The 26,894-nt window shown below is 41.2% G+C and overlaps 2 protein-coding genes and 1 pseudogene across 2 annotated transcripts; 2 read left to right on the plus strand and 1 right to left on the minus strand.

Annotated features, from left to right (window-relative positions):
* Positions 1–9,869: 9,869 nt before the first annotated feature.
* On the plus strand, positions 9,870–15,880 carry LOC148917723 (uncharacterized; annotated as a pseudogene).
* Positions 15,881–15,947: 67 nt separating this feature from the next.
* Positions 15,948–16,933, minus strand: LOC148917724 (uncharacterized). The gene is made up of 2 exons (XM_089050392.1): positions 16,491–16,933; positions 15,948–16,113 (listed from the first exon to the last, which is right to left on the minus strand). The coding sequence occupies exons 1-2, from the start codon at positions 16,931–16,933 to the stop codon at positions 15,948–15,950; spliced, it is 609 nt and encodes a 202-aa protein (XP_088906518.1).
* A 3,331-nt stretch (positions 16,934–20,264) lies between these two features.
* LOC148917725 (uncharacterized) lies at positions 20,265–26,245 on the plus strand. Its single transcript, XM_089051359.1, has one exon. The coding sequence runs from the start codon at positions 20,895–20,897 to the stop codon at positions 26,226–26,228; it is 5,334 nt and encodes a 1,777-aa protein (XP_088907485.1). The 5' UTR covers positions 20,265–20,894; the 3' UTR covers positions 26,229–26,245.
* The last annotated feature ends 649 nt before the right edge of the window (positions 26,246–26,894 follow it).

Genomic DNA, 26,894 nt, shown 5'->3' on the forward strand with positions numbered 1-26,894 from the left:
TTAGCCGGGCAGTTGATTGCACTCCATACGTGGCGGGTGCGTCCCGACGATGAGGGGATATATGATTGTGTGAGGGCTGGTGAGAATGTAGCCGCCCAGTGAGGTCGCATGCGCCTTTGGATTAGCGGCGTGTTGATTGCACCTCTATACGAGGCCGGGTGCGTCCCGTCGTATGAGGGGTGATATTGTGATTGTGTTTGGTGAGTTGTGATGAATAAATCCTAGAATGTATGAATTTGTATGGCCGTAATGATTTATTTGATATTAGGAGCCAGGATTGATAGGAAAGAGCTACGTGTGGCTTGATCCCTTAGTAGGGTACGTGGGCCTGGAGTTACTAGGTGCAGCCACAGATTAGACCCCACTTAGGTGGTCTTATTGAGATTGGTTCGGACCTTGTTGTTGGTCCTGAAACTTGGTTGAATTGAGATTGGTCCTGTAGACTGAGTGAGTGAAGGTGTGCATAAATAGATTTTGAATTTATTATATGCATGTTTGACGCATCAATTTATTTTAAAAATATTGTGGCGTTCTGCTAGAATCATTTGAAGGCGGAGGCCTTTATGTAAATTGCATGAGATTTTATTATGCGTGCTGCGGTTGGGTTGTAAAATGCGCTTTGTGTGTGGAAATTTTGGGAAATGTTCAACTTACGTGGGAGACTCTGCCAAAATTTGCAGAAAGTCTCGTGCCCTTAATCCTCTATGGTAAAGCGAGGACGATTTAAGGGTGTGATGCCGGGTCTCCGCAGGTCCGTCTCGGGTTCCGGGAAATTGGACGGTCCCTGTCAGAACCCCTATTCCCATAAAAAAATCCCGATTTTGGTAGAGGAAAGTTTTCTAATGGGGGTTTTGTAAACCAAGATCTGCATCTTCTCCGATGTATGGCTCACAGTTTTCTCACTCCAAGTTTGGTTATAATTCTTTTTATAGGAGCAATATTGTCCTTGAATGTGAACTTTGTTGCAAGCGTGGCCATGCAGCTGCCAAACTGCTATTTTAGGCATGATGCCTCTCCTTCTCAAAGCTCTGCACAGGTGATTGAATGCCAGATCTGTGGCAAGAGTGCTCATGGAGCTCTTGATTGCTTCCATCGATCTAATTACTCCTATTAGGGGCATCCTCCATCTCCCAAGCTCTCAGCTATGACTTCACAGAGCTCTTATATGCCTAATCATGTCTGGATTGCCGACAGTGGCACATCTCATCATATGGTGGTTGATGTCTCATCTTTGCATCATGTTACTCCCTGTCAATTTGTAGAACAAGTTAAAGTGGGAAATGGCGAAGGTTTGGAAATTCAGAATATTGGCACTACATCTCTTTCTTGCAACTCTTCTTCTTTACATATGCCTTTTGTTTTTCATGTGCCTAAATTGTCTGCAAGCCTTTTATCTGTTAATCAGTCGTACAAGGACAATCAGTGTCTTATATGCTTTGATGCTTTTGGTTTTTATATACAGGACAAGCACACCAAGACCGTCCTATTCAGAGGATTGAGCAGTAATGGTATGTATCCCATCCCATGTACATTGTCTCAATCAGTTTCCCAGCCTTCATAGTCCAAGGCAAACAGAAAGTTAGTTCCTCTTTGTGGCATTGAAGACTTGGTCATCCCACCAATGCCGTAGTCAAAATGATGCTCAAGAACTCACAGTTAGGGTCTCTAAATGATGATTCAAGTGTAATTTGCTCTTCTTGTCTTCATGGGAAAATGGACAAGCTGCCTTTTATAGAGACACATGTAATGTAGGATTCCTTTTTCTAGAATCCAGAGTGATGTATGGGGTCCTTCCCATTTCAAGTCCCTAGATGGCTATAGATACTTTGTATCATTTATGGTTGAATGTACCGGTTTTTTGTGGCTTTTTCAACTATTCAATAAATCATAAGTTTTCTCTAAGTGTTTTCATTTCATTGCATATGTTCAAAATCAGTTTCAGGCTACTATTCAGTGTTTACAAAGTTATAGGGGTGGCGAGTATATTAGCCAACTGTTTCTAAGCTTTTGTCATCAAAACATATTCTACATCAAGTGTCTTGCCCATACACACCCCAACAAAATGGGATGGCAGAAAGAAAGAATAGGCATGTTATTGAAACTGCTATTACTATTTTCACTGAAGCATGATTACAATGGAAGTTTTGGTTTCATGCTATTGCTCATGCTGCTTATTTGATAAATAGAATGCCTAGTTCTGCTTTGGATAATCAAGTTCTGTATTTTTGATTGTTTGGTATGGACCCTAATCTACAATCCTTGAGAATTTTTGGTACAGCAGTATATCCATATCTCTGCCATTACAATGTGCACAAGTTACAACCTAGAACTACTTAGTGTGTGTTTCTAGGATATGTAGCAGGATATAAAGGGCTTATAGGCTACAATTGTTCTACTGGAAAATGTGTGATCTCTAGGCAGTCTTCTATTTCATCTTCTGTTGTGAACACCTCCTATTATAATTTCTCTACCATCTCAATTTCATCCAGATTCACAGCCTACAACTAATGATTTATCTCAGGATGATGTCTCTTCAAGCCCTAGCTTCGTTCCAGTTCAATCTATTCCCATAACTGTTTCTATGTCAACTACATCTTCATTACAGTATGATAATTATCAGCCAGCGCTTAGTGATCAACAATTATAGGTGATACTACCTTCTGAAGCCTCTTCCTCTCTTACTCATTCTCCTAATTTAGAACCAGTTAACACTGCAAGTCTGGTATTGTTAATCCCAAACAGTTTCAAGATTATCAAGGTTATTTCACCTGTTTAACTGCAATTACTGAGCTAGATGAACCTTGTAGTTATAAAGTGGCTTCTCATTCAGCTGATTGGTGGAAAGATATGCAGGCCAAATAGATGCCCTTCAATTACAAGGTACTTGGTGTTTGGTGCCTAATCCTAGAAACAAAAATATTGTTGGCAGTAAATGGCTGTATAAAATAAAGAAGAATTCATATGGCTCTATTGCAAGATATAAAGCAAGGCTGGTTGCTCAGGGATTTAGTCAACAACCAGGATTAGATTTTGGAGAAACGTTTAGACCTGTAGTGAGGTCTACCACAGTTCGGTTGATTTTAAGTCTTGTTGTTATGAATCACGAGTCGTTAAGGCAACTAGATGTGAAGAATGCCTTCCTCCATGGAGATTTAGAGGAGGAGGAGGTGTTTATGTGCCCACCACAGGTTTATGAAGATCCTGCTTATCTAGCATATGTGTGTAAGCTCAAGAAATCCTTGTATGGTCTGAAGCAAGCTCCAAGAGCTTGCAATGCTAAATTCACAGGATATTCACCAGCTCTTGGTTTCAAATTATCCTATTCTGATCCGAGTCTGTTTGTGAAACACGAAGGTTCAGATGTTATAGTGTTACTGCTTTATGTTGATGACATCATATTGACTAGTTCTAATGCAAATTTGGTACAATTTGTGGTTGACAACTTGAGTTTAATATTTGAAATGAAAGACATGGGTTGCCTTGCTTATTTCTTAGGATTGCAGATTGCATATCCTTGCTCAGGAGATCTGTATGTGAGACAAACAAAGTATGTGAAGGATCTTTTGCATAAAGATGGGATGAGTTCCTGTAGAGCTTGTGCAACTCCTTGTAAACCACACAATCAAATTTTGAAAGACAATGGTGAACTGTTATTTGATCCCACCGTGTTTAGGAGTGTAGTTGGTGCTTTACAATATTTGACATTCACAAGACCTGACTTGGACTATGCAGTAAACACAATTTGTCAGTATATGAATAGTCCTACTGATATATTCAAGGGACTCTGGACTTTGGGATTAATTTTACTAGCACCAACCCTACAATAAGTGATCCTTGGTAGCTGTCTGCCTATAGTGATGCCGATTGGGTTGAAGACATCAACACCAGAAGATCTACCACAGGTTTTTTAGTGTTCTTAGGAAATAATCCCATCTCTTGGTAGGCCAAAAATCAAGGATCAGTCTCCAGAAGCTCAACAGAGGCAGAGAGCCTTGGCAAACACCGCTGCAGATATTGCCTGCATCAGACAAATTCTACAAGATTTGAAATTCTTTCTTCCTAATCCTCCTGTGTTTTATTGTGAGAATCTATCTGCCCTAGCACTTAGCTCGAATCATGTCTACCATTACAGGATCAAACATCTCAACATTGATTATCATTTTGTGAGAGAGAAAGTTCAGAAGGAAGATTTACTTGTACAATATGTTCCTACAGAAGAGAAACTAGTAGATGTGTTCACAAAGGGCTTACATAGTCCTATATTTTCATAACATTGTAATCATCTTTGATTAGGAAATGTAACAGGGTAGGGAAAATGTTAACTATTGATATCATTGTAAACAATTAGTGAGTTAGGTGTGCAAGGCACGTGAGTTGTTAGTAGTATATGTGAGTTAGTTAGACAGCTGTTGTTTGTGCCTAAATAAATCACGGTCGTCAGAAGGGACCTCTTCTCGGCCGTGGCACCTGTTCATGGATGAAACGCCACGTTTCGTCAAACATTTAACCTTTTCGAAAACATAAGAAAAATACGAAGGCAGGATCTTCTCGGCCTCACAACCACGACATTATGGGCCGAGGCCGAGGTCCATGAGAGACACCGCCAAAGATACTATGGTCAAATCGCCACGTGGCCTCAGGGTCCCACGCCCCATTTAATGAAGTAGTGCCTCTGACCGCCACAACAAAACCACTGGGTGCAAGAAGCATTTAATGCACGAGGGCAGAAGGGAAGTGATTGAAGTTAGATCACCAACCACTGGACCGGAGCATTAAATGCGTTCCCACGGTCAAGAGTGCAGAGCCCACGATCAGGGCGGTGGCCAAGATTTGCCGAGATTTATGGGGGTCACACCACCATGCTTCACGATCCCAAATGCCGATTTGACTACCCACTTGCCCCGATCATACTCCACCATGCAGATATTTTCAAGCCATTAGGTAGATCTTTTTTCAGCCTCGATTGGCCCTCCAGGACTCCTCCTATAAATACTAATCTCAAGACCACGTTTAAGGGTTTCAAACACCAAACCAAAAGCCTCCCACGGAGCAACTTATATTTTCTGTAATGCACTTTCAATACCTTTATTTGTTTTCTTAGGAGTAGTGGTAGACTGTAAGGAAAATCCATTCATCAATATATCATACGACCCTTGATTTTCAAGGCGCCGGAGCACCACCTCTGTTATCGCCTCACTCACCCCATATATCATACACCGTCGCTCTTTGAGCAACGTGCCGGAGCACCACCTAAAACCCGCCACCAACACCACCACTAAACGGCCTTGTAGCTCAGGCCGTGAACCTGACGGCCGAGATTCGTTCCTCACTCGGTCACAATCGTTTGATTAGGAGTCGAACGCAAAACAGGTGCAACATTTAAAACCATCTTCTACCCGAACCTCATCATCACCTCGACGCACGAGAGACCATCTTTGTGCACGCCCGGGCACAACCGCACCGCATCTAAAAGGAGGACGTTACGTGTTGGACGCACATCCCCTCGGCCCGGAGCACCAGGCCGCGAGATTTGCGACGGACCAACAGCTGTATTGGTTAGACGGTTAAGCCTTACTTAACAAGTATAAAGTGTAATAGTGCTATAGCTTAAAGCAGGTTAAGAAATACATAAATCAAGTTTGCAAATTCTCCCAAATTCTCTTTCCTTCTTCTTCAGGCCTTTTCCTCATACTTCTTTGAATATGTTGGTTAACATACTCTAGTATATGATCCATTTCGAAGACGTGTTAAGAAAGCAAGAAGGCAAGAAGGTGCATGTGCACAATCATACAGAAAATTGACATGATTCCTTATAGCTGTGGGAGCAAATAATTTCACAATACTCCGGTGGCTCCACGTGGAATTTAATACAAAGGTAAAGTTTGCCTTAGGTCACATTAATTATGTTGATTAATTCTCCATTTAATTAGCTAATTAATGGGGCCTAAAATAAAGCTTACCTCCACAAATCAAGGAAGAATGAAATCATTCAACTTCCATGATCTCATCCATCTCTTTGGATAAAGGATTACTCAAGGAATTATTCTCTCTTAATAATTCAAGAATTGACTACGAGATAATTCCCCTATTTATAGCCAAGAGTCACATGCCAAAAAGGTCACTGAAAAAGGGATAATCATCTCCTGATCTCAGGATTAGTGATTATTCTCTCTCTCTCTCTCTCTCTCTCTCTCTGATAATTTTTCTGACTTAAGTATCAGAGGGCCCTTGGCCAACACCACATTGGTTTATCCAATTGATTGTTATTGTTTTGCAAGTAATTTTTGAGGAGGAATTAAAGTGGAGTGAATTTCTTCGTTTAATTCACCCAGGAGGAATTTTGCTTCCACAAATTGGCGCTTTCATTGAGAGAGATCCAATCATACTCAAAGTGAAGCTCTTAAATTTTAAACAAGGGAAATCCGTTTCCTTTTGTTCCACCATCAATTTCATCGAAAGCCTTCAAACCACCATGGTAAGAAGTACCATCATGAGGAGCAAGGTGGGAACGACCACCTTTACCACGGGTTTGATCCCCCCATGCTGTGACGCCATAGTTCTCGATAATCTTGATGCTGCCATTGTCATTGAACTGGTGCTAGAACAAGTAAAGCAGTACCACCGTGCGTCGTTGTGTTCGATGACCATTGCACCTATTTAGGCTTCCATCAAAGCCCAAGGCCGCACGCATCCAGATCCCGCACTAGCCACTCCCACCGATCCAAATAACCAAGTGGATCTCAGTTGCAACGTCGACAAGTTAACCAAGAGGTTTGAGGACCATGACCGAAGAAGAGCAACCAGACCAACGAGCATCCATTTGAGATTGGGCCCACAAACCAATGTGCACTCTAGGTTGGGATCTCGATCTAATGTTCTTTCCCGCTTAGGCCCACAAGGAAACATCCACTAGAGTCTAAGTTTGCAAGGAGACCAACGCCACAACTGTCCTCGTAAAAGACATGAAAGGAGAAACTCAGTAGATCATGCCAGAAGGGTAGATTCCAGGTCACGAGCCACGAGGGTTCCTTCACAAACCATTCCACCAACACGCCACATCGGGAGGCGAACTGTAGCGAACTAACTAGTTTTTCCTCTCTTAAAATTAACCTAGCCTTAAAAGTCCAATTTATAATGCATAGGACTTGAGTTACAAGTTAACTAGAAATAGCAAACCAAAACCTTATTATTTAATATGAAAAACCCCAAAATAATAGGAAACCATAAAAAGCCCTAAATACATAGGGATGAGGTCCAAGTGAGAAAACATGTATCCAGTAGCGAACAATGGATCGCTTCCTTCATGTGAACGATTGCTTGGACTTCAGCGCCTCGTCGCGACTCTCTAGGAAAAACTGATCCATCACATGGCCGTTGTGATAGATCACCTCCTGCGCAAATTCCCTGCTGCTCCTTGTGCGATTTGCCCTTTCTTGTTGTTCCAATCTTGCAGCCTCTTTGGTTTCTTCTTCCTCCAGCATCAAGGATGAGCCAAAACTTCAACAATATCCACCTTGGAGAACCATCAATCACCAATGAACACTTGTTGACACCTATAACATCTTCAACCATCTTGAAAACCGTTCTAGTAATTCCTAAGAGCTCCACTATGGCAAGAACCCTCTTGCCTCAAATCACCTCAAGTGAGGAGGTTCTCTACCCAATCTAAATTTAGGCAACCTGGAAATCTTGTGTAGAAGAGAGATCCCCTATGCTGAACTCCTTGCTCCTTGCCTTCTTGGAACCTTGAATTCTTGACATACCTTAATCTATAAATCTCCACAGAACCACCAACATTGCTCTTGGATTTATGAACTAATTCCTTTCCGGAAACCTTCTTTTTCATCAAAGCACTCATCCAACTTTCCCACTTCATACTCCCAAAAGCACTTTGAAACTTAGTTGAATCTACTTTGTCCTTCCATCTAAAGCCTTGGGATGATTTGATGGATTTCTTAAGCCTGGACCTTGTTAGTGTTGAAGGCTCCACCTCAAGTAGAACTCCTTTGTGACTTTATTATTGATGCCCATCTTTTACCCATCTTAGAGTTCCTTCCATGACCACTTTGGTAAGAAGTACCTCTTCGGTTGACACCAAGCCAACAACACTATCCTCATCGTCCTAACTTCACCCTTGCGACCTTGTCTTCCAACCCCACAACTCTACACCTTTGAAAGCAAGCACACTTGATGCTAAATTGTAAATCATACAATCTTGACTAACCTCCCTTGCCAAACTCGTCTTGAGCAAACCTATAGCTTCATTATGTTGAACTGGCTCTTTGATAGTATGTTAGTATGAAAATTGTATTGGCATTCCCTAGACTATCATAGAGTACCACAAGATGTAAACGTGCTTTAAGAAAGTTGATAGGAGCATATTTATGCGACTTTGCTATCTTATTTCTTTGCATTTACTTAGTTAATTCCCATTTATTAGAGTGATTTAGCTTATTTTCGTACTATTGTAGGTCCAGATGGCAAGATTGGCAAGAAAGGGCATTTTGGAGCATTTTAGAGCAGTTTTGGACTTGGAATGGATAGCATATGCATGGGCCGACATGGATGGACGTTTTTGAAGTTCGAATAGGCTAGGAATGTGCTAAAAAGATGGGGAAATTAATTCAATAACTGATTTTATTTTATTTTACCTTATCCTAATCCTATTCGACCTAAATTCCAGCTGGAAAAGGGGGGGGATTAATTTCATATTAGGAAACCTAAAATAATTTCGTGGGTTTCTATTGGGCCCTATAATGCCTAAAGAAATCTGCCAAACAAAACCCTAATTTCGTGGGTTTCTGTTGAGCCCTTTTACCCTAGATCTACCACATATATAAAGGAGGGGTTGCCGCAGAAGAAGGGGGTTCTTTTGGTGCCGTAGCAAGAAAGGAGAAAGGGAGAAGAAGAACTTGGCGCCGGAACCTGCTGCATCCATTGGGTTTTTCAGAGTTCTTCCCTTGATTAGTTCAAATGTTTATTCTAGATTGCTTTTCAATTATTATGAACATGTGTAACTGAATTTCTTCTTAGTTAGAGGTGAATTCGAAGCCATGGACATATGTTTTACATGAATTGATTACTTCCAGTTATGGTTTCATAAAGTATGAATGTGATTTACTTTTCTGTTTTATTGAGGACTTATTCTTGCATGTTTATTAAGGATGCATACTTAGTTTGTATGCAGGGATTTGATGCTAGAATATAAGGGAATTTCACCTAATCGTTATGAACTTATATTCACAAGTAGTAAAAGTCACTAGTCATGATTGCGTTAAGTAAATTCTTGGCAGGAGTATCATGCTTTTCATAGTTACAATTGCCTTGTCAAGGCTTATGATTTTCATAGAACTTAATGATCTTTGATATGTATCTCTATCATGCTGTTCATATAGGGAACTTGATAAGGATAATTTGATTGCGTCGCTGAGTCCAATTCAATGAACTTAGGAAAATCTGAGAGTTAATTAGTGCATTCACAATTAATTTGGGGCTTTGTCATTCATACTTTATAGAAAGAGTAACTGGAGATCGATTTGTGTGCATATGTTCCATGTGTGGAGAAGAATCCTCTAGCTATCCCTTAATCCATATTTCATTCACAACTTAGTTGTTTGTTGCTGTCAGTTTTACTTTAGTCTAAATCATCCAAATTCCCCCCAACCATTGTTCCCTTAACTTAGTTTCCAGTTTAATAAGTCTAATTTGTGTTGATTAGCATCCCTCCTAATCCTCGGAATAGAACGATCCCTACTTACTCATACTACGATTGCATAATTTATAGGGTTTAATTTGTGTGTTAGTTATTTCTCACGCCAAATTTTAGCGTCGTTGCCGGGGATTAGCAAAATTGCTAATCTTCCGTTTGTTTTCGTTTTTCTTGTGTTTCTGATTTTGTTTTGTTTTGTTTTCTTTGTTTTAGGTACTAGTTTATGACTCGAAGTTCACACCCTGTTCGTGTGCACATATTGGACTTTGACGACGATTTCGAACGAACTTTGAGAAGGAAGAGGAAGCAGCCAGAACTCAATCCCTCTAGTTCTAGTTCCAAACTCCTGAATCTGAAGCTGAAACGGACTTGGAAGAGGAACAAGACATGGTTGTAGACAATCGAACAATCAAGGAACTTTCAACCTCTGGATTGCACACTGCTAGTCCCTCTTTGCATTCAATACCCTAGGGCAACTGTGGGTAAGACTGATGAGTTTGAATTGAAGTCGAGTTTGCTACATAACATTCCCAAATACCATGGGTTGTCCATGGAAGATCCAAACAAGCATTTGAAGGAATTTGAAGTAGTATGTTCAAGTATGACACCCATTGATATGGATGGGAATATTTTGAAGATGAAAGCCTTCCCATCTCTCTCTTATGGACAAGGCTAAAGATTGGCTCTATGAACTAGCACTGAACCGTTACTTCTTGGGAAAGTATGAAGAAAGCATTCTTAGAGAAATTCTTCCCAACTTCAAGAGTCATTCTTTTGAGGAAGAAAATTAGTGGAATTCAACAAGGCCCGGGAGAATCCTTTCCAGGGTACTATGAGCGCTTTAAGACGTTAGTTGCATCCTGCCCACAACATCAAATGAAGGAAGAGCTTTTAATTCAATATTTCTATGAAGGACTACTTCCACTGGAGAGACAAATGCTTGATGCTTCAGTGGGAGGTGCTTTGGTTGACAAAACACTAGTTGCTGCGAAGATCTTAATAGCAAACCGAGCTTTGAATGCACAACAATACGAAGGAGTTGGAGGGAGAGATCATACACGGCCAAGTCCAGTTAATGAGGTAAGTGCTATTTCGGAACTTCAATCTCAAATGGCTAATCTCTCTACTCTTATTTCGCAGGTTGTTGAAGGATCCAAAGTGCAAAGTACAGCCACTTGTAGCATGTGCTCTATGCATGGACACCCCACTGATCAATGTCCTCAATTAATAGAGAATGGGGGATGGGAAAGTGCCAATGCCGTAGGTTATCAAGGCCAAAATCAACCTAGGTATGACCTGTTTTCAAACACCTATAATCCGGGCTGGAGAGATCATCCAAATTTGAAGTGGAAGGAGCCTCAACAACAATAAGGCGGATAGACAGCCACCTCTGTGGCTCTATCAAAGGCCGTTCGCACCACCACTACCTCAACCACAAACTACCCAATCAAATTCAGTTCGCCATTGATAATGATCAAATGCTTAGTACTAACTCTTTGACTCGGGTTTACAAAATCAAGCCAAAGAGATGAGCGAAGTGAAGAAGCAAATTATGGGCAGATGGCGGAGTTCATGGGACAGTTTAGAGAAGAAGGCAAACTACCTAGCTCAACCATTGTCAATCCAAAAGGAGGTTTTGAAACGGCTAAAACTATCATCTTGAGGAGTGGTAAAGAGATTGGAACCAATCCAAAATGTCCAAACAAAGCCCAAAAGAGAACAAAAAGCTCTGCTCAAAGAGAAGGAGGTGGACAAAGCCACGCAAGGGAGGAACAACCCTTGCTGCAGTCCCCCAAAGCTCCTACACAACCAAACTCAGGTAAGGTTGTTCCAAATTCAACTCATTCTAACGCTATCCCACCAAATGTGCCTTTCCCTCGCAGGTTTATGCAATCTAAGAAAGAAGAGAATGAAAAAGACATCTTAGAGACTTTCAGGAAGGTACAAGTCAATATCCCACTTCTTGACGCAATAAAGCAAGTTCCAAGATATGCTAAATTCTTGAAAGAGCTTTGTAGAACAAGGAGGAGGATTTCTGTTCACCCGTTTCGCATTTACTCCTATGATGGAAGGGCAAAGTTCCCATGCCTTGAGAACCAAAGACTGGTCAACAAGTCAGCTTTTCTTTGGTGTGCGAGCGTGCTACATCGCTAGTAATAAAAATTCTAGCAAACTTAGTTTGGAATGGATAACTTGCCCTCAAGTTACTGATTTCTGCAAACAAGCGATTGTGAATTTGGGTGAGGAATATCTCCCAAGTAAGTTCTTTTCTTGCCTCAGACTGGTGAGGACTTTAACAATTTATCTCAGTATAAAGAGGTTGTTCTAGCCAGAATCGTTGATGGAATTTAAACTGTTTTTAGGCGGAACTGCCTTTTACAAAACTATAACAATAAATACTCATGCTAGAGAGAGATGAAGAGACATTGGAACTTCATTTTGCCGATGGAAGGTTCTGATTTGGGCTGGATCTGGACATGCCGGGCTAGACTCGACCGTTGACAAATTTGACTACTAAGCTTCAATCAGAATCGATACCAAAGGTTGATCCCGACAGAGCTTCAATGTACCTCAAGCTTTGTGAAGCTTTTGAGGCAGAATGCGCTGTTTCCTCACCGCACGGGCAAAAGTGACTGCTTTTAGGCTTTAGTGGGCTAGAGATTGCACTGTGAATTTTGTTGAGGTTTTCCATGTTTGGGGAAAGCTCAAGCTCTACCTGCCTTGGCTTTTTGCTCAACTAAATTTGTAACGAGAGAAATCTCGCTTGAATGACTTATTTCTTAAGTCCGAGACACCTTCACATTAGCTCTTTATTAGCTAGTCAATATCGATGACGCTTGTCTCTCCACGCCTGTCTTCTTTTCCCACGTCGCTTCTTTAAAAGAATTTCAAAACCACTGCCTCGCTTCACCAAAACCTAGTACTTTTGTAGATTTCATTCCTCTTGAGCTTTCTTTGATAAACTCCCTTTGCTAGAACCTCGCTTGCCGTTCCTATCAATCTTCCTCTGTTCTAGTTCCTCCAGATTACATTACTGGGGCTTGTTTTGGGGTTGATAAGCATGCGATAGAGGTTAGGAGCAAGCTTCATCCTTTTGCCTAGAAAAACCTAGACGAAAATGTCCTCCATTTGTTCGAAAATACCTTGGTGCGGGGCCTAATTGGTTTGGTCCTATTCCTCCCGAGATGGCAGTAACGATGAAGAAGGATGCTTGAGGCCTCTATGTTTCGAGAGTTCTTCGCCTCTGGCTTCTCATTCTTGGGTTAGCAAGAACTTGAGCCGCTTGCTCCCATCTAGTGAAGTGAGAAAGAGTCCAGCCAATAAGGGCCACTGGATTGACTGCTTCTTCCCGATTTGGGGCTCACTGAAACAGCCGAATTTATGACGCCATGCTTCGCCTGTGCAATCTATCAAGAGATGAGAACCTACTTGCCGCTGCTCTGTTTTTGGAATTCGCCAAGAATACTTTCGACTTTCGATTGGCCCCATGGCTCCAACTCACTGGACATGGCTCAGATTTTCTGTTTAGGCCCCATGGAAGACTCTGATGTTGTTGGTGATTATCACAGAAGAAAACCAGCATAAGCTAGCCAAGACATTCAACATCTCTCCGATCAACTAGAATTGCTCATTCTCCAATTATCTCAAAAAATTCAAAGGCGAGAAGGACAAGGACCAAAGCAGATATGTCGTTTCTTCTCGCCTAACCGCCTTCTCGCACTCGCTGAGTATAGACATTTGGCGTAAGCTTTGCATAATCACACGATGTTGGACTCGGGCCTACAGCCTCGCTCATCTATTCAAGAACCTGCACACCGCCACCCTAGAGTATCCGCTAAATCATCTCGCTCCCGGTTTTTGGATGATTCAGACCGCAAGCGTGTCTATTTTCCCGAATTGAGGTTTCGCATATAGTTCGCCTGAGGATCGTTCGGCTCAGCCACTATTGTCGGCAAGTCCCCAAGAGGTCGAGTGATGAGTACCGATGTTCTTCAAACATTGTACCAAGAGGTCTGCAGAGCGCAGAGGGCAAGTGGTGATCAGGAGAACCTATCCTTGGTTTCAACCTGGATACCATTTGTTTGAGAAGGAGCCGTAAGAAGAATCGCCAAACTGATTTCAGGAAGAAGTTCTTGAGTGTGACCTTGCCCGAGATCTGCCTCATGGAGGAGGAAAGCCTCAAATTATCATTTCGGGCATCCCAACTTCTGTGCGTAAGGCAGCCTTGGCGCCTCAACTTATACCCTCAAGTCACATGAGCCGCAATCGGGCTCTTCTTGGAGGGATGCAGATGACTTGAGGTCCACAAAGATGCCAGTGTGCAGTAAATAAGATTAACAATAGTGCCAATGCCCTTTATCCTTCATGGGAACTGACCTGCAGTCATGGAGTTTAATGCTTGGTGGAAGGCCGATTTCGTGATCCGCCGCTTCTAGTACCGCATTTCGTGTTCTTTTAAGGGTTGGGACAATGGATCTGCCCACACAGACGAGGAGACTCATAAGTTCATGGTGCAGACCATCAAAGACATTAATATGTTATAGAAGGTAATTTCTCTCACCTCGTCTGCTGCTGCCCATTCGCCTTTAGTGATGATGCTAATCTTTTATCCCGCTTGTAATCGATCCTTCTTTGACAAAGAATATTGGCAGCCAAGCTACCCAGAGCGGAGAGGTGTTTGGTAAGTTTTCATGTTTATTCAGCTTCTCCTATTATTTCTTCTGGATTGATCCTTGACTTTTGTTTTCGCATGCTAATTCTGCATTATTATTGTTGTCGGGATCTGAGATCTTCTCCGGGATGGAGAAGAGGAAGAAGAAGAAGAAGAAGAAGATCGTAGAATGACTCAGAGAGGCCACTTCTCCTGTTATCAAGAAAGAAAGAAAAGAAATCCCAACCTGTGACTCCGTATATTTTGACAGATTTTTTTGAGTGCTTTATAACTGCTCGCCATAATTCTTAAGGCTTATTTTCTGTTCATTGCAGCTGGGAGTCCCTTTCTCCCTACTAAGTCAAAAAGACTTAGAAAGAAGATTGTAGAAGAATATGTGGCCCGGAGGGAACTAGGGCAGTTCCTACCACCACTTCGGCACGGAAGATGATCCGAGAGAGGCTTTCGTGGAGCAAGAGAAGGAGCTAGAAGAGCTAGAAGAAGTAGGAAAGGGGCCTCAAGAGAAGGCCAAGATAATGGAAGAAGAGGTGAGTCTTATTTATTTGGTAGTATTCGCTTCTGCTCCTCTTTATTTCTTCTGCTCGACTTAGGCATCCAGTAGGAGGAAATTCCTCACGAGGTGATAGTGGAGAGCATTGCCTTAGCTCTAAGCCGCAGGAAGATATAGGGACATGGCTAACTAAGTTAGAGGTGGTCCTTTTGATGATCCAGAGGCAGAACATTCTCTACGTTGTTCCGCAATGAGGACCAGGCGGAGTAATCCGGATCGAGTCAGGAGCAGTGCGGAACAAGTGGTTGCCTGCTCCCAAACCGAGTGAAAGTCACGCTGCCTCCTAGCTTTATGGTGAGTTCTGGCCTACTCTTTTCCCTGCTCTATGTAGTTTTGTCATGTTCTTTGTCTCCTAACTATCAAATCTTTACAGTAGAAATACCAAAAGCTACATTGACCTTAGCAGGATTCACCTCCATGACCTCCGATTAAGGTTCTGTAAGTGTTATTGTATTTTTTGTCTTCTTTCTTCTATTTCTCGCCTAGTTCGACTCATGCTTCCTTCTACAGATGCCTATTCATTCCTTTGCAGGTTAAATGCCCACGCCTCTTTTCTTGACCGGGCAGGAATTCGGGCTATGGACCTAGATGCCTGGGGCTTGACAAGTTGAAAAGCTCGCCCCGTCACGCAAGATAAAGTCCAAAGCGGGGAAGAGGCAATGGAGAGATCAAGATCCGCACCATCGAATCAAGCCGGATGATGGCGGGAGGCCTTTGACCACCTGATGAAGGATCTGGACTGCTACACAAAGTGCAGAACATGGCCCCAAAACCTATACTTGAGATGAGCCTTGGCTTAGCAAAGGATGTGCTCAACCTTCACAACCGTTATGAGGATGCAAGCCCACCTTCACAACCTCTCGAGTTCTGCAAGGCCACTCATGAAGCCAACTTGGCTGATTTTGCAAAGCAGAAGGTAGAACTGGACCAGATGGTGGTGGGGGTATAAAGAAGCCAAAGCCACTGCGGACAAACTCGAGAAACAGATTGCAGAGCTTCAAAAGCAAATGGCAGAGCTACCGGAAGTCTGCAAGGCTCGGGGCTGGATTGAGCTCCAAGACTAAGGCCACTTTCCTTGTGCAGAACATGGTTGCAGCTTCTAGGCCACCTGGAGATTGCAGAGGCTTCAATTCATCGAAGGGGGTGCTGCTCCAAAAAGAACTTTCTATCAAGAAGACCAATCTGCAAGAGACTCTCAGAAAATTAGGATTTTGATTTTGTTATTTATTTATGCTTTCTTATTTTTGCTTTTTGATGAACAGTTTGCCATGGGGAACGGCTTATTTATTTTAAATAAAGTTTATTTTTGTTGCAATTCTAGTTTTCAATTTCTATTGATGAAATAAACAGAATCAGAAGTAGAAATACAAAAGGAACAAACTTAAAATAACTTTAGAACAAAGATAACTTCAAACGGAATCAAAACTTTTTAGTGTAGTCCCGTCTCTATCCCAGGATCTGTTTATAAAGCTTGTGAATCCCACATAGTTGGATAAAACTTTTTTAACCATTTGCCATTGATTGGGGCAGTATGAATTTCTCCATCCCTATCCTGCAACCTGTATGCCCCCATTCCAAGAATCTGATTGATTATGAAAGGGCCTTCCCAGTAGGTGACCACTTTCCATAACCAGCCACATGTGTTCCAAGGGGTAACTACTTTCCGGACTATCTCTCCCTCTTCAAAACTCTTGTTCTTGACTCTTTTGTTGTAAGCCCTTGATACGACTTGCTTTCCTGCTAGGAGTTTGTTGAGAGTGTCAGTGCTTGCATCCAATCCTTCCAGTTCCAGCAACATGGCTCGGGAGTAGTTTTCTCCTACTAAGTTATGTTGTTGAGCAATTCTGAGGGACTGAACAGCTATCTCCATAGGCAGAATTGCATTATGACCGTAGGTTAATGCATAGGGAGTCATGCCAGTTGCTTCTCTTTTTGAAGTTCTATATGCCCACAGAGTCTCTGACAACTTCTCATGCCACTGTTTTGGATTCTTCTCAAGCATTTTTCTGATAATGTTGATGATCACTTTGTTGCTTGATTCCGCCTGCCCATTGGCTTTGGCATAATAAGGAGTGGACTGGAGCAGTCTAAACTTGAATGCCTCTGCCATGTCCAACATTTCTCCTGATATGAAAGAAGATCCTCTATCAGTTGTGATTGATTCTGGGATGCCAAATCTGTGTATAATCTGTTCTTCTATGAAAATGATGATCTCTTGAGATGTAGTGGATTTAACAGCTTGGCTTCTACCCACTTAGTGAAATAGTCTGTGGCAACAATGATAAAGCGTCTTTGGCTGGTGGATAGATCTTGCCAATGAGGTCCATTGCCCATCCTCTAAAGGGCCATGGCTTTAGTAATGGATTCATGGGAATTGAAGGAGCTGCTGGATTGGGCCATGTCTTTGACAAGATTCACACCCCTTGGAATAGTTAATGCAATCTTTCGTCATGGTTGGCCAGAAGTAGCCATATCTTCTAATTAACCAGCACATTTTTCTCCCACCTTGATGTGCTCCACAGATTCCTTCATGGGTTTCTCCCATGACTTTCATGTATTCTTTCTTTCCGAGGCACCTTAAAAGCACCTCATCCTTACTCTTTCGGACCAAATCTTCGTTCCACATAAGGTAGTTTAAAGCCATGATTCTGACTCTCTTTTCAGAGGGCAGAGTTGGATATCGCAAGTAAGTCATGATAGGATTTCTCCAATCATCTTCAGTGATTGTGGCGTAATTGACATCTATTTCCATCCCCGGTCGGATGGTAGGCTTTTCTTCCTATCCCTGATGATTCTTTGTACACAATCTTCGGCATTTGTATGCTCTACACCGAGCCAATTCATTGGCTGCAAAATTTTCTTCCCATGGGATATGTTCCCAAGTGGCTTCTCTGAATTCTTCAGAAGATTCCTATTGCCACCAAGTAGACGGCTAGAAAAGGACTTAGGCACTTGTATTCCCCAACAATTTGTTTTAAAACCAGCATGGAATCTCCTAGAATTTCCACAAATTGGATTCCTAGTTCTACCAAAGCATTTCCAAGCCAATGATTAAAGCCTCATATTCCTGTTGTTGGTACACGAAATCCAATTTGAAAGAGTAATGTGTCTCGATTCCAAGTGGTTCTTCCAAAACAATTCCGGCCCCAAAAGCTATATCATTTTTGATCCATCAAAGTATAACTTCCAAGGTGCAAGATGAACTGAATAGATAGGATTGTTGACGCAGGTGTGAGCTCTGGTTAATAGATCTGCATTTGCTATGTTTAAAGAGTCCATGTTTTCAATCTCCTCCCCGGGATGATCTGCTAGGAAGTCTGCCACAGCTTGTCCTTTGACGGCTTTTTGAGGAACATATCTGAAGGCAAATTCTGTCAAGGCCAAGGTCCATTTTCCAACCTCGCCTCTCAGCGTTGGTCTTGTTAGCATGTATTTGATCAGATCTATTTTGGCAATGATGTAGATGGTGTATGGCAACATGTAATGTCTGAGCTTCACAGCAATGAAGTACAAGGCTAGGCAAAGTCTTTCAATTGCAGAATATTTTCTTTCCACCTCTGTCAGAGTTCTGCTTAGGTAGTAGACTGCATGTTCCTTCCCTTCCTTGTTATCTTGAACCAATAAACTTCCAATGGATATTTCTGATGCAGATACATAGAGCTTGAGTGGTCTGCCCTCTTTGGTGGGGACAGAACTGGTGGATTTGAGAGGTAATGTTTGATTTCCTCAAAAGCTTGTTGGTGCTGTTCTTCCCACTTAAAGGTTTGTTCCTGTTTCAATCTTAACAAAGAAGAGAAATGTTGGATCTTTCCTGCAGAATTGGATATAAATCTCCTTAAAAAATTAATTTTTCCTAAGAGACTCTGCAATTCTTTCTTGTTCCTAGGCGGCAAAGCTTCTATGATGGATTTTGCTTTGTTTTTGTCGATCACTATGCCTCTTTGGTGGACCAAGAATCCTAGGAAATTTCCCGCTTGAACTCCAAAAACGCACTTCTTTGGGTTCATTTTCAGTTTATGTTGCCTCATTCTTAGGAATGCTCTTCTTAGATTTGTCATGTGGTTTCCCTCATCTGGTGATTTAATCACCACATCATCAATATAAACTTCCAAGGAATGCCCTATCATATCGTGGAAAATAGAAATTCATTGCCCTTTGATAGGTAGGCCCTGCATTTCTCAAGCCAAAAGGCATTACAGTGTATTCAAAAGCACCTATATGTCCTGGACACATGAAGGCTGTTTTGTGGATGTCTTCTTCTGCCATCATGATCTGATTGTAACCTGCGTTGCCATCCATAAAAGATAGCATCTGGTTGTGGGCATGATAAGTCCATAAATATACTCATTTATGTACTCTTTTTACTTAGGTTTTGTAGGAGAATTAGATTTAAAAAAGGCTTATTACTTTACTTTTCTGATTTTCAGCTTTTCTGCGCTCTTAGAAGCTTTTTAAGGAAAAATCAACTTTTCGGAGGAATTTTAGAGCAAGGCCAATTGGAGATGAAAGCTAACATCTTGAAGTTCAATCTGTGATTTTTCTAGAATTTTCTACCAAGCCAATTGGTACAGTATTACAAGTAAAGTTAGCCCACGTGCAGACAAGACAGTTTCATACATGTTACGTGAATGTGAAGAAATGGAAGCCTTCCCGAATTTTCCAAGTTACGTGCTATATATGGTTGGAAAGATAAGACATTTATCTTTCTAAAATATATTTTTAATGATTTTTCTGCAAGGCTGAAGATCCCCAAATCGTGTGACAATTGGGCTGAGCTGTATTTCCCTGTGGAGTTAGGAATTGTGATTTTTACTTTCCTATTTGGATTCCTTGTTTACCAAGACTTCTTGGACGACTTGTCAGTCAATTTTAGGGTTTTAGAACTCTGATATAAGTGATATAAAAGGCCAGCCAAGGCCCCAGATACAGATTCACGTCCAAAAGGGATCAACCGCGTAAGAGGAGAAAGCTGCCAACGAGTTCTTTCTTTTCCTTTCTTCTTTTAAGTTTCAGTTCTTATGTATTTATTTTTGAGTTCATCCAAGAGCATGAGTAACTAATTTCTTGTTAGTTAGGGCTTAATCTTGAAGCCCTAAACATGATTTCAATTCTATAAACAAGTTTGAATGGATTTTCAGTTTCTACAAGCGTGATGATTTCGGTTTCTCTATGTTATGTGAATTTGATATTTTGTTTCTTTGAGTAGCTAACTTTGAAGCATGTATTGGAATTAAATTGTTGTAGAACATAGGTCAATTGCCTTATTGAATGTGTTCTTGTTTGCAACGAATAATTGGGTTAAGAACTAGTTATGAGAAATCGATTCTTGAATTCCTAATAACAAATGCCATGTTTTAGGGTTTTTGTGACACTCATATTCTCTTTGATCTTAATGGATTCTTGATTGTTAATTTGAGTAAATGCCATACTAGATTTCAATTAAGAATACACGTATTGATGTAAATGCCATACACTTTACATGCACTTAAGAGAGAATCATACAACTCGAGTCAAATGCCATGATCTTGTTGTGAGTGTCGTCATCATATGATTGCTAGAAATTGATTATCTATTGTTGTTTATGAATTGATTGATTGGTTAGAGGTGGATAGTGAGTCCTAGCTATTGTTCTTGATTGATTATAAACCAATTTCTCTTAAACTCTAATTTAAATTCTGTTTTGTTTTGTTTTCCTTATTTTGTTTTATTCACAAAATCAAATAAAAACCCCCCTTGGTGTTGGCGTGTGTGTGGAAGTCCTTGTGTTTTCGTTGCGTGACATTGATAAACATCTCTCTAGATTACAATCTCTGTGGGAATGACCCTTGCTTGCTTACTATACTATCATTTGATTTGTGCACTTGCAAGGTTTAAATATTGTTGTTAAAAATTACCAACAAGTTTTTGGCGCCGTTGCCGGGGATTGTCAATCTAATTGAGTTTTGTTTTCAATTTTCAGGTATATGCTGGGTCGTCGTTCACAGAGTCACGAGCTTATACCATACGACCCTGAACTAGAGAACACACTTCGTTATCTCCGTCGAGATAAAAATAAGCAAGATACACTTCCAATCAAGATGGGAGACGCGTTGGAACTTAACAACCTCACCCGACCTTTGAAGGATTTCACGGTTCCTAAAGCATTGGACCAGCCGTCTTGCATTGCATATCCAGCCACTACAACCACCTTTGAGATCAAGAGTGGCACCATTCACCTTTTGCCACAATTCTATGGCAAGGTTGGGGATGATCCTCACATACATATCAAGGATTTCTTTGCTGTGTGCGCAACTATGCACAATGGAGGGATTAGTGATGAGGCAATCAGATTGCGTTTGTTTCCATTCTCACTCAAGGAACGAGCCAAGGAGTGGCTCTATTCTTTACCTAGTGCATCTATCACCACATGGACAGCATTGGCTTCCAAGTTCCTTGCAAAGTTCTTTCCAGCTCAAAAGACTAACCATATTAGGAAGGAGATCATGGGAGTGCAGCAACTAGATGGAGAATCATTTCATGAGTATTGGGATCGGTTTCAAAGACTCCTAGCTTCGTGCCCTCATCACCAAATTGAAGATTGGCTACTTATGCAATACTTTTATGAGGGATTACTTGATTCGGAGAGGATGATGGTTGATGCTACTAGTGGAGGAGGCTTGATGAACAAGAGTGCTACTCAAGCTAAGGAGATGTTTGAGAACATTGCAGCAAACTCTCAACAATTTAATTACCGGAGAGCTCCCCCAAAGAAAGCAGGTGTTTATGAGGTAAGTGCTAGTGATATTGGTCCTCAAATAGCTAATTTGACTAACCTTGTTAAGCAATTAATCCCTCAAGCACAAGTGTGTGTCGTGTGTGCTAATCCCGGACATCCTACGGAGTCTTGTCCAAGTTTGTATGGTGATGGAGAAGAGATGGCTCAAGCACACTATATGCAGCAACAAAAGCCAAGAAACGATCCTTTTTCTAACACCTATAATCCGGGATGGCGGCAACACCCTAACTTTGGATGGAAGAACAACCAAAATGTGCAAACAGCCCCAGTTCAACAAAATCAGTTTGTTCCTCAACAAAATGCACCACCACCTCATGGGCAAGGTAAGTCTTTAGAAGAGTTAATTAATTCTTTGGCATTAAGCACTCAAGGTTTTATGCAGGAAACAAGGCAAACACAGGCACAAATGTCTACAGCAATCAAGAGCCTTGAAAACCAAGTTGGACAAATTGCAGCCTCCTTGAGTCAAAGAGAGCCAGGAAAGTTCCCAAGCCAAGTCATTCCAAATCCTAATGGAGGCCATGAAACAGCAAAGGCGATTACTCTTCGAAGTGGAAAAGAGGTGGCAAATGTTGACAAGGAGGAGAGAAATTCAACCAAAACAGTGGCTGCCCCCTTTTCCAAGCTTACGGTTCCAAGTGACAACTCTAAGGTAAGTTCTCTTGTGAATCATTCGATTACTCCAAAAGTTCCTTTTCCTCGTAGGTTTTTGAATTCAAAGAAGGAGCAAGTTTCAAAGGACATTCTAGAGACTTTCCGAAAAGTGCAAGTGAACATTCCCTTGCTTGATGCGATCCAACAAATTCCAAGCTATGCAAAATTCCTCAAAGACCTTTGTACAAATAAGAGAAAGTTCAAGGAGCATGAAACCGTGGCCTTAAGTGAAGAAGTCTCAGCTGTGCTATTGCGTAAATTGCCTCCTAAACTAAAGGATCCAGGGAGTTTTACTATACCTTGTCTCATTGGAAATCAAAGGTTTGAACATGCTTTATTAGACTTAGGTGCTTCAATTAATTTGATGCCTTTTTCTGTTTTTGAATCTTTAAATTTAGGTGAGCTTAAGAAGACTTCCGTGAGCATACAATTGGCTGATCGATCAATCAAGTATCCTAAGGGAGTGCTGGAAGACGTTTTGGTCAAGGTGAATGAGCTAATTTTTCCAGCTGACTTTCTAGTGCTCGAGATGGAGGAAGTTCCTATTCCTGGAAAAGACCTTCCATTGATTCTAGGACGTCCATTCATGAGAACAGCAAGGACAAAAATTGATGTGTATGAAGGCACTCTCACAATGGCATTCGATGAGGAAACCGTGGAGTTTAAGGTATTTGATGCTTTAAAATATCCTAACGATGATCATGCTTGTTTTTCCATAGATGTACTTGAACAAATGGTACAAGAAACATTTAGTGCATCACAAGGAGAGACGCCATTGGAGAGGGCACTCATCCAAAGCCCCGAAACAGTGAATAAAGAAGGGAACATAGCCGTACTTGAAGCTGTGAATATACTTGAGGCCTTGCCTCCCCAAAGAGGTAAGTTTAACTCTATTTTTGAGTCTCTTCCATTATCTACTAATAAGCTTGTTCCCTCTATTGTGAAGGCACCACAAGTTGAGCTAAAACCCCTTCCGGAGAACTTGAAATATGCATATTTAGGTGACAAAAAGACGCTGCCTGTGATCATTGCTTCTAATTTGAGTGCATCCGAAGAAGACAAACTAATTCGAGTTCTAAGGGAGTACAAGACTGCCCTAGGTTGGACCATTGCAGACATCAGAGGAATAAGCCCTACAAAGTGCATGCATAGGATCCTTTTGGAAGGAGAATCGAAACCTACAAGGGAAGCCCAAAGGAGGCTGAATCCAGTGATGAAAGAAGTCGTTAAGAAGGAAGTTTTGAAGCTTTTGGACGTGGGAATTATATACCCCATTTCGGATAGCAAGTGGGTGAGTCCCGTCCAAGTTGTTCCCAAGAAATCCGGAATTACCGTTGTGAAGAATGAAGACAATGAGTTGGTGCCTCAAAGAATTCAAACGGGTTGGAGAGTATGCATAGATTATAGAAAGCTCAATACCACGACACGTAAGGATCACTTTCCGTTACCATTTATTGATCAAATGTTTGAGCGTCTTGCAGGTCATAGTCATTATTGCTTCTTGGATGGATACTCCGGATACAATCAAATTGCCATAGCTCCGGAAGATCAAGAAAAGACCACCTTCACTTGTCCATTTGGTACGTTTGCTTATAGGCGTATGCCTTTTGGTTTATGTAACGCACCTGCCACTTTTCAACGTTGCATGATGTCAATTTTTTCTGATATGGTGGAGGAGATAATAGAGGTATTTATGGATGATTTTTCAGTTTTTGGTGATTCTTTTGATATTTGTCTTCACAACCTCTCTCTAGTGTTGAAAAGGTGTCAGGAATGCAATTTAGTGCTCAATTGGGAGAAGTGTCACTTCATGGTACAACAAGGTATTGTATTAGGTCACATTATCTCTTGTAGGGGAATTGAAGTGGACAAGGCAAAAATCGATGTTGTGAAAAGCTTGCAGCCCCCAACAACTGTGAAGGAGATTAGGTCATTCCTAGGACATGCAGGGTTCTATAGGCGTTTCATCAAGGACTTTTCAAAAATATCAAGGCCCTTATGTCGATTGCTTGGCAAAGATGTGGAATTCGAGTTTAATGAAGCGTGCTTGGCTGCATTTAACAAGCTTAAGGAGCTTTTAACGTCTGCCCCTGTTATACAACCTCCAGATTGGAATTTTCCCTTTGAGTTGATGTGTGACGCCTCGGATTATGCAGTGGGGGCTGTACTTGGACAAAAAGTGCACAACGTACCACATGCCATCTATTATGCCTCCCGGACTTTGAATGATGCTCAGTTGAATTACTCAACTACGGAAAAGGAGTTGCTTGCTGTTATTTTTGCTTTAGAGAAATTTAGATCATATCTTATTGGCACTAAAGTAATTGTATTCTCTGATCATGCAGCGCTTAGGTACCTTTTCCAAAAGAAAGACGCCAAGCCAAGACTGATTAGGTGGACTCTCTTGCTTCAAGAATTCGATTTGGTGATTAGAGACAAGAAAGGGAGTGAAAACGTGGTGGCTGACCATTTGAGTAGGCTGGTGCAAGGATCCAATGAAGAAGAGGACATGCTTCCTCTAAGTGAAAGTTTCCCCGATGAGCAACTCTTCACCCTCGAAGCCAAGGACCCTTGGTACGCTGACATTATCAATTACAAGGCTTCAAAACTGATTCCGGAGGATCTCACTCGAGCTCAAAAGGATAAGCTTGTCAAAACGAGTAAGTATTATGTTTGGGATGATCCATACTTATGGAAATATTGTCCAGATCAGATTGTTAGAAGGTGCGTGTCCGAATCTGAATTTAATTCTATACTTACCTTTTGTCATTCATCTGCATGTGGTGGACATTTTGGTCCTAAGAAAACAGCCCTTAAAGTATTGCAATGTGGTTTTTATTGGCCAAGCTTGTTCAAAGATGCATATACTTATTGTTCCACATGTGATAGATGTCAAAGAACCGGTAACATCAGCTCTAGGAATCAAATGCCTTTAACGCCTATTCTTATTGTTGAAATATTTGATGTGTGGGGTATTGATTTTATGGGACCATTCCCTTCCTCTTATGGCTTTATTTACATTCTCCTTGCTGTTGACTATGTCTCTAAATGGGTGGAAGCAATTCCTACCCGGACTAATGATTCAAAAGTTGTTTTGAGCTTTGTGAAGGAAAACATCTTTTCTAGGTTTGGAACACCAAGAGCCATTATCAGTGATGGAGGCACTCACTTTTGCAATAGGTCATTTGAGGCACTTTTAAAGCGGTATGGAATTACACATAGGGTCTCGACACCTTATCATCCCCAAACAAGTGGACAAGTGGAGATTAGTAACCGAGAAATCAAGCAAATCTTGGAGAAAACCGTGAGCCCTACGAGAAAGGATTGGAGTTTGAGACTTAATGAAGCATTATGGGCATATAGGACAGCTTACAAAACCCCCATTGGTATGTCTCCTTTTCGTTTGGTTTATGGTAAAGCATGTCACCTTCCGGTTGAGCTTGAACATAGAGCATTTTGGGCAATCAAGAAATTCAATTTCGATATGAAAGAGGCTGGAGATGCAAGGCGACTCCAATTGAATGAATTGGATGAGATGAGGAATGATGCTTATGAGAGTGCACGGATTTACAAGGAAAAAACGAAGGCATTTCATGACAAAGCCATTCAAAGGAAGACCTTTGAAATAGGGCAGAAAGTCTTGCTCTTCAATTCACGCCTTCGGCTATTCCCAGGTAAGTTACGTTCTAGATGGTATGGTCCTTTTGTTGTTACTAATGTTTTCCCTCATGGTGCAGTTGAGATTCAAAATGACAAGATGGGAAACATATTCAAAGTGAACGGACATCGCTTGAAGCCATACTATGAATCTTTTGAGCTTGGAAAAGAGAGCATGCTTGTGGATGCACCACCCCCATCTATTGTTTAATCATCTAAAGAACCGTGTCTGGCTGAAGACTTTAAACTTAGCGCTTCTTGGGAGGCAACCCAACCATTCTTAACTTTTGTTTTAGTTTATGTGTGATTTCTCATAAATTTTCAAATTTTTGTTTTGTTATGTTTTGGGTCATCAAACAATGGATTTTGTGTTCCAAAGAAAAATTTTCACATTTTTATAGCCCTAGGGTGTTTGCAGCATGTTTCAAATGTGTTCCATAAGTTTTTTTGGTCATTGGCTGAGTTTAGATACCAGAAAACAGAAAAATAGCTTTTATGTTCTTATTTTGGTCAAAACTAGAATTTCTGCTTAATTTATTTTTTGCTGTTTTTCAGGTCAATTCGATGCCACCAACATGTTTCGAATGGTTATTATGACGATTTGGACCAGGTTTGGGGGCCTCCAATGGCCTACATTATGTTTTAGGATGATTTGAAGCTCAAAAAAGTCCTAAAACACTAAAAACAGCAGCTGCTGTTCTGCCCAGAATTTGAAGATTTTTCGTCACCAAAGAGGTTTTAGCGACGGTGTTCATCAGATTTTTCGTCACTAAAGAGTTTTTTGCCACGGTGTTCATCAGATTTTTCGTTGCTAAATGTCAGATTTCCAGATTTTCATGATTACATATCCAGCTCAATTTCGTTCCAATTTCATCAC

This window comes from Prunus mume, linkage group LG4 (assembly GCF_029339155.1).
Source record: "Prunus mume cultivar Tortuosa linkage group LG4, ASM2933915v1, whole genome shotgun sequence".
NCBI classification, from domain to species: Eukaryota; Viridiplantae; Streptophyta; class Magnoliopsida; order Rosales; family Rosaceae; genus Prunus; species Prunus mume.

Coding starts and splice junctions, on each gene's coding strand:
- LOC148917724 (XM_089050392.1), bottom strand. CDS start 16,933: ATGCTTGAGAAGAATCCAAAACAGTGGCATGAGAAGTTGTCAGAGACT. Junction 16,114..16,490: donor CTTGGAATGGGGGCATACAG/GTTGCAGGATAG, acceptor AGTCTCTTGCAG/ATTGGTCTTCTTGATAGAAA.
- LOC148917725 (XM_089051359.1), top strand. CDS start 20,895: ATGCTGGGTCGTCGTTCACAGAGTCACGAGCTTATACCATACGACCCT.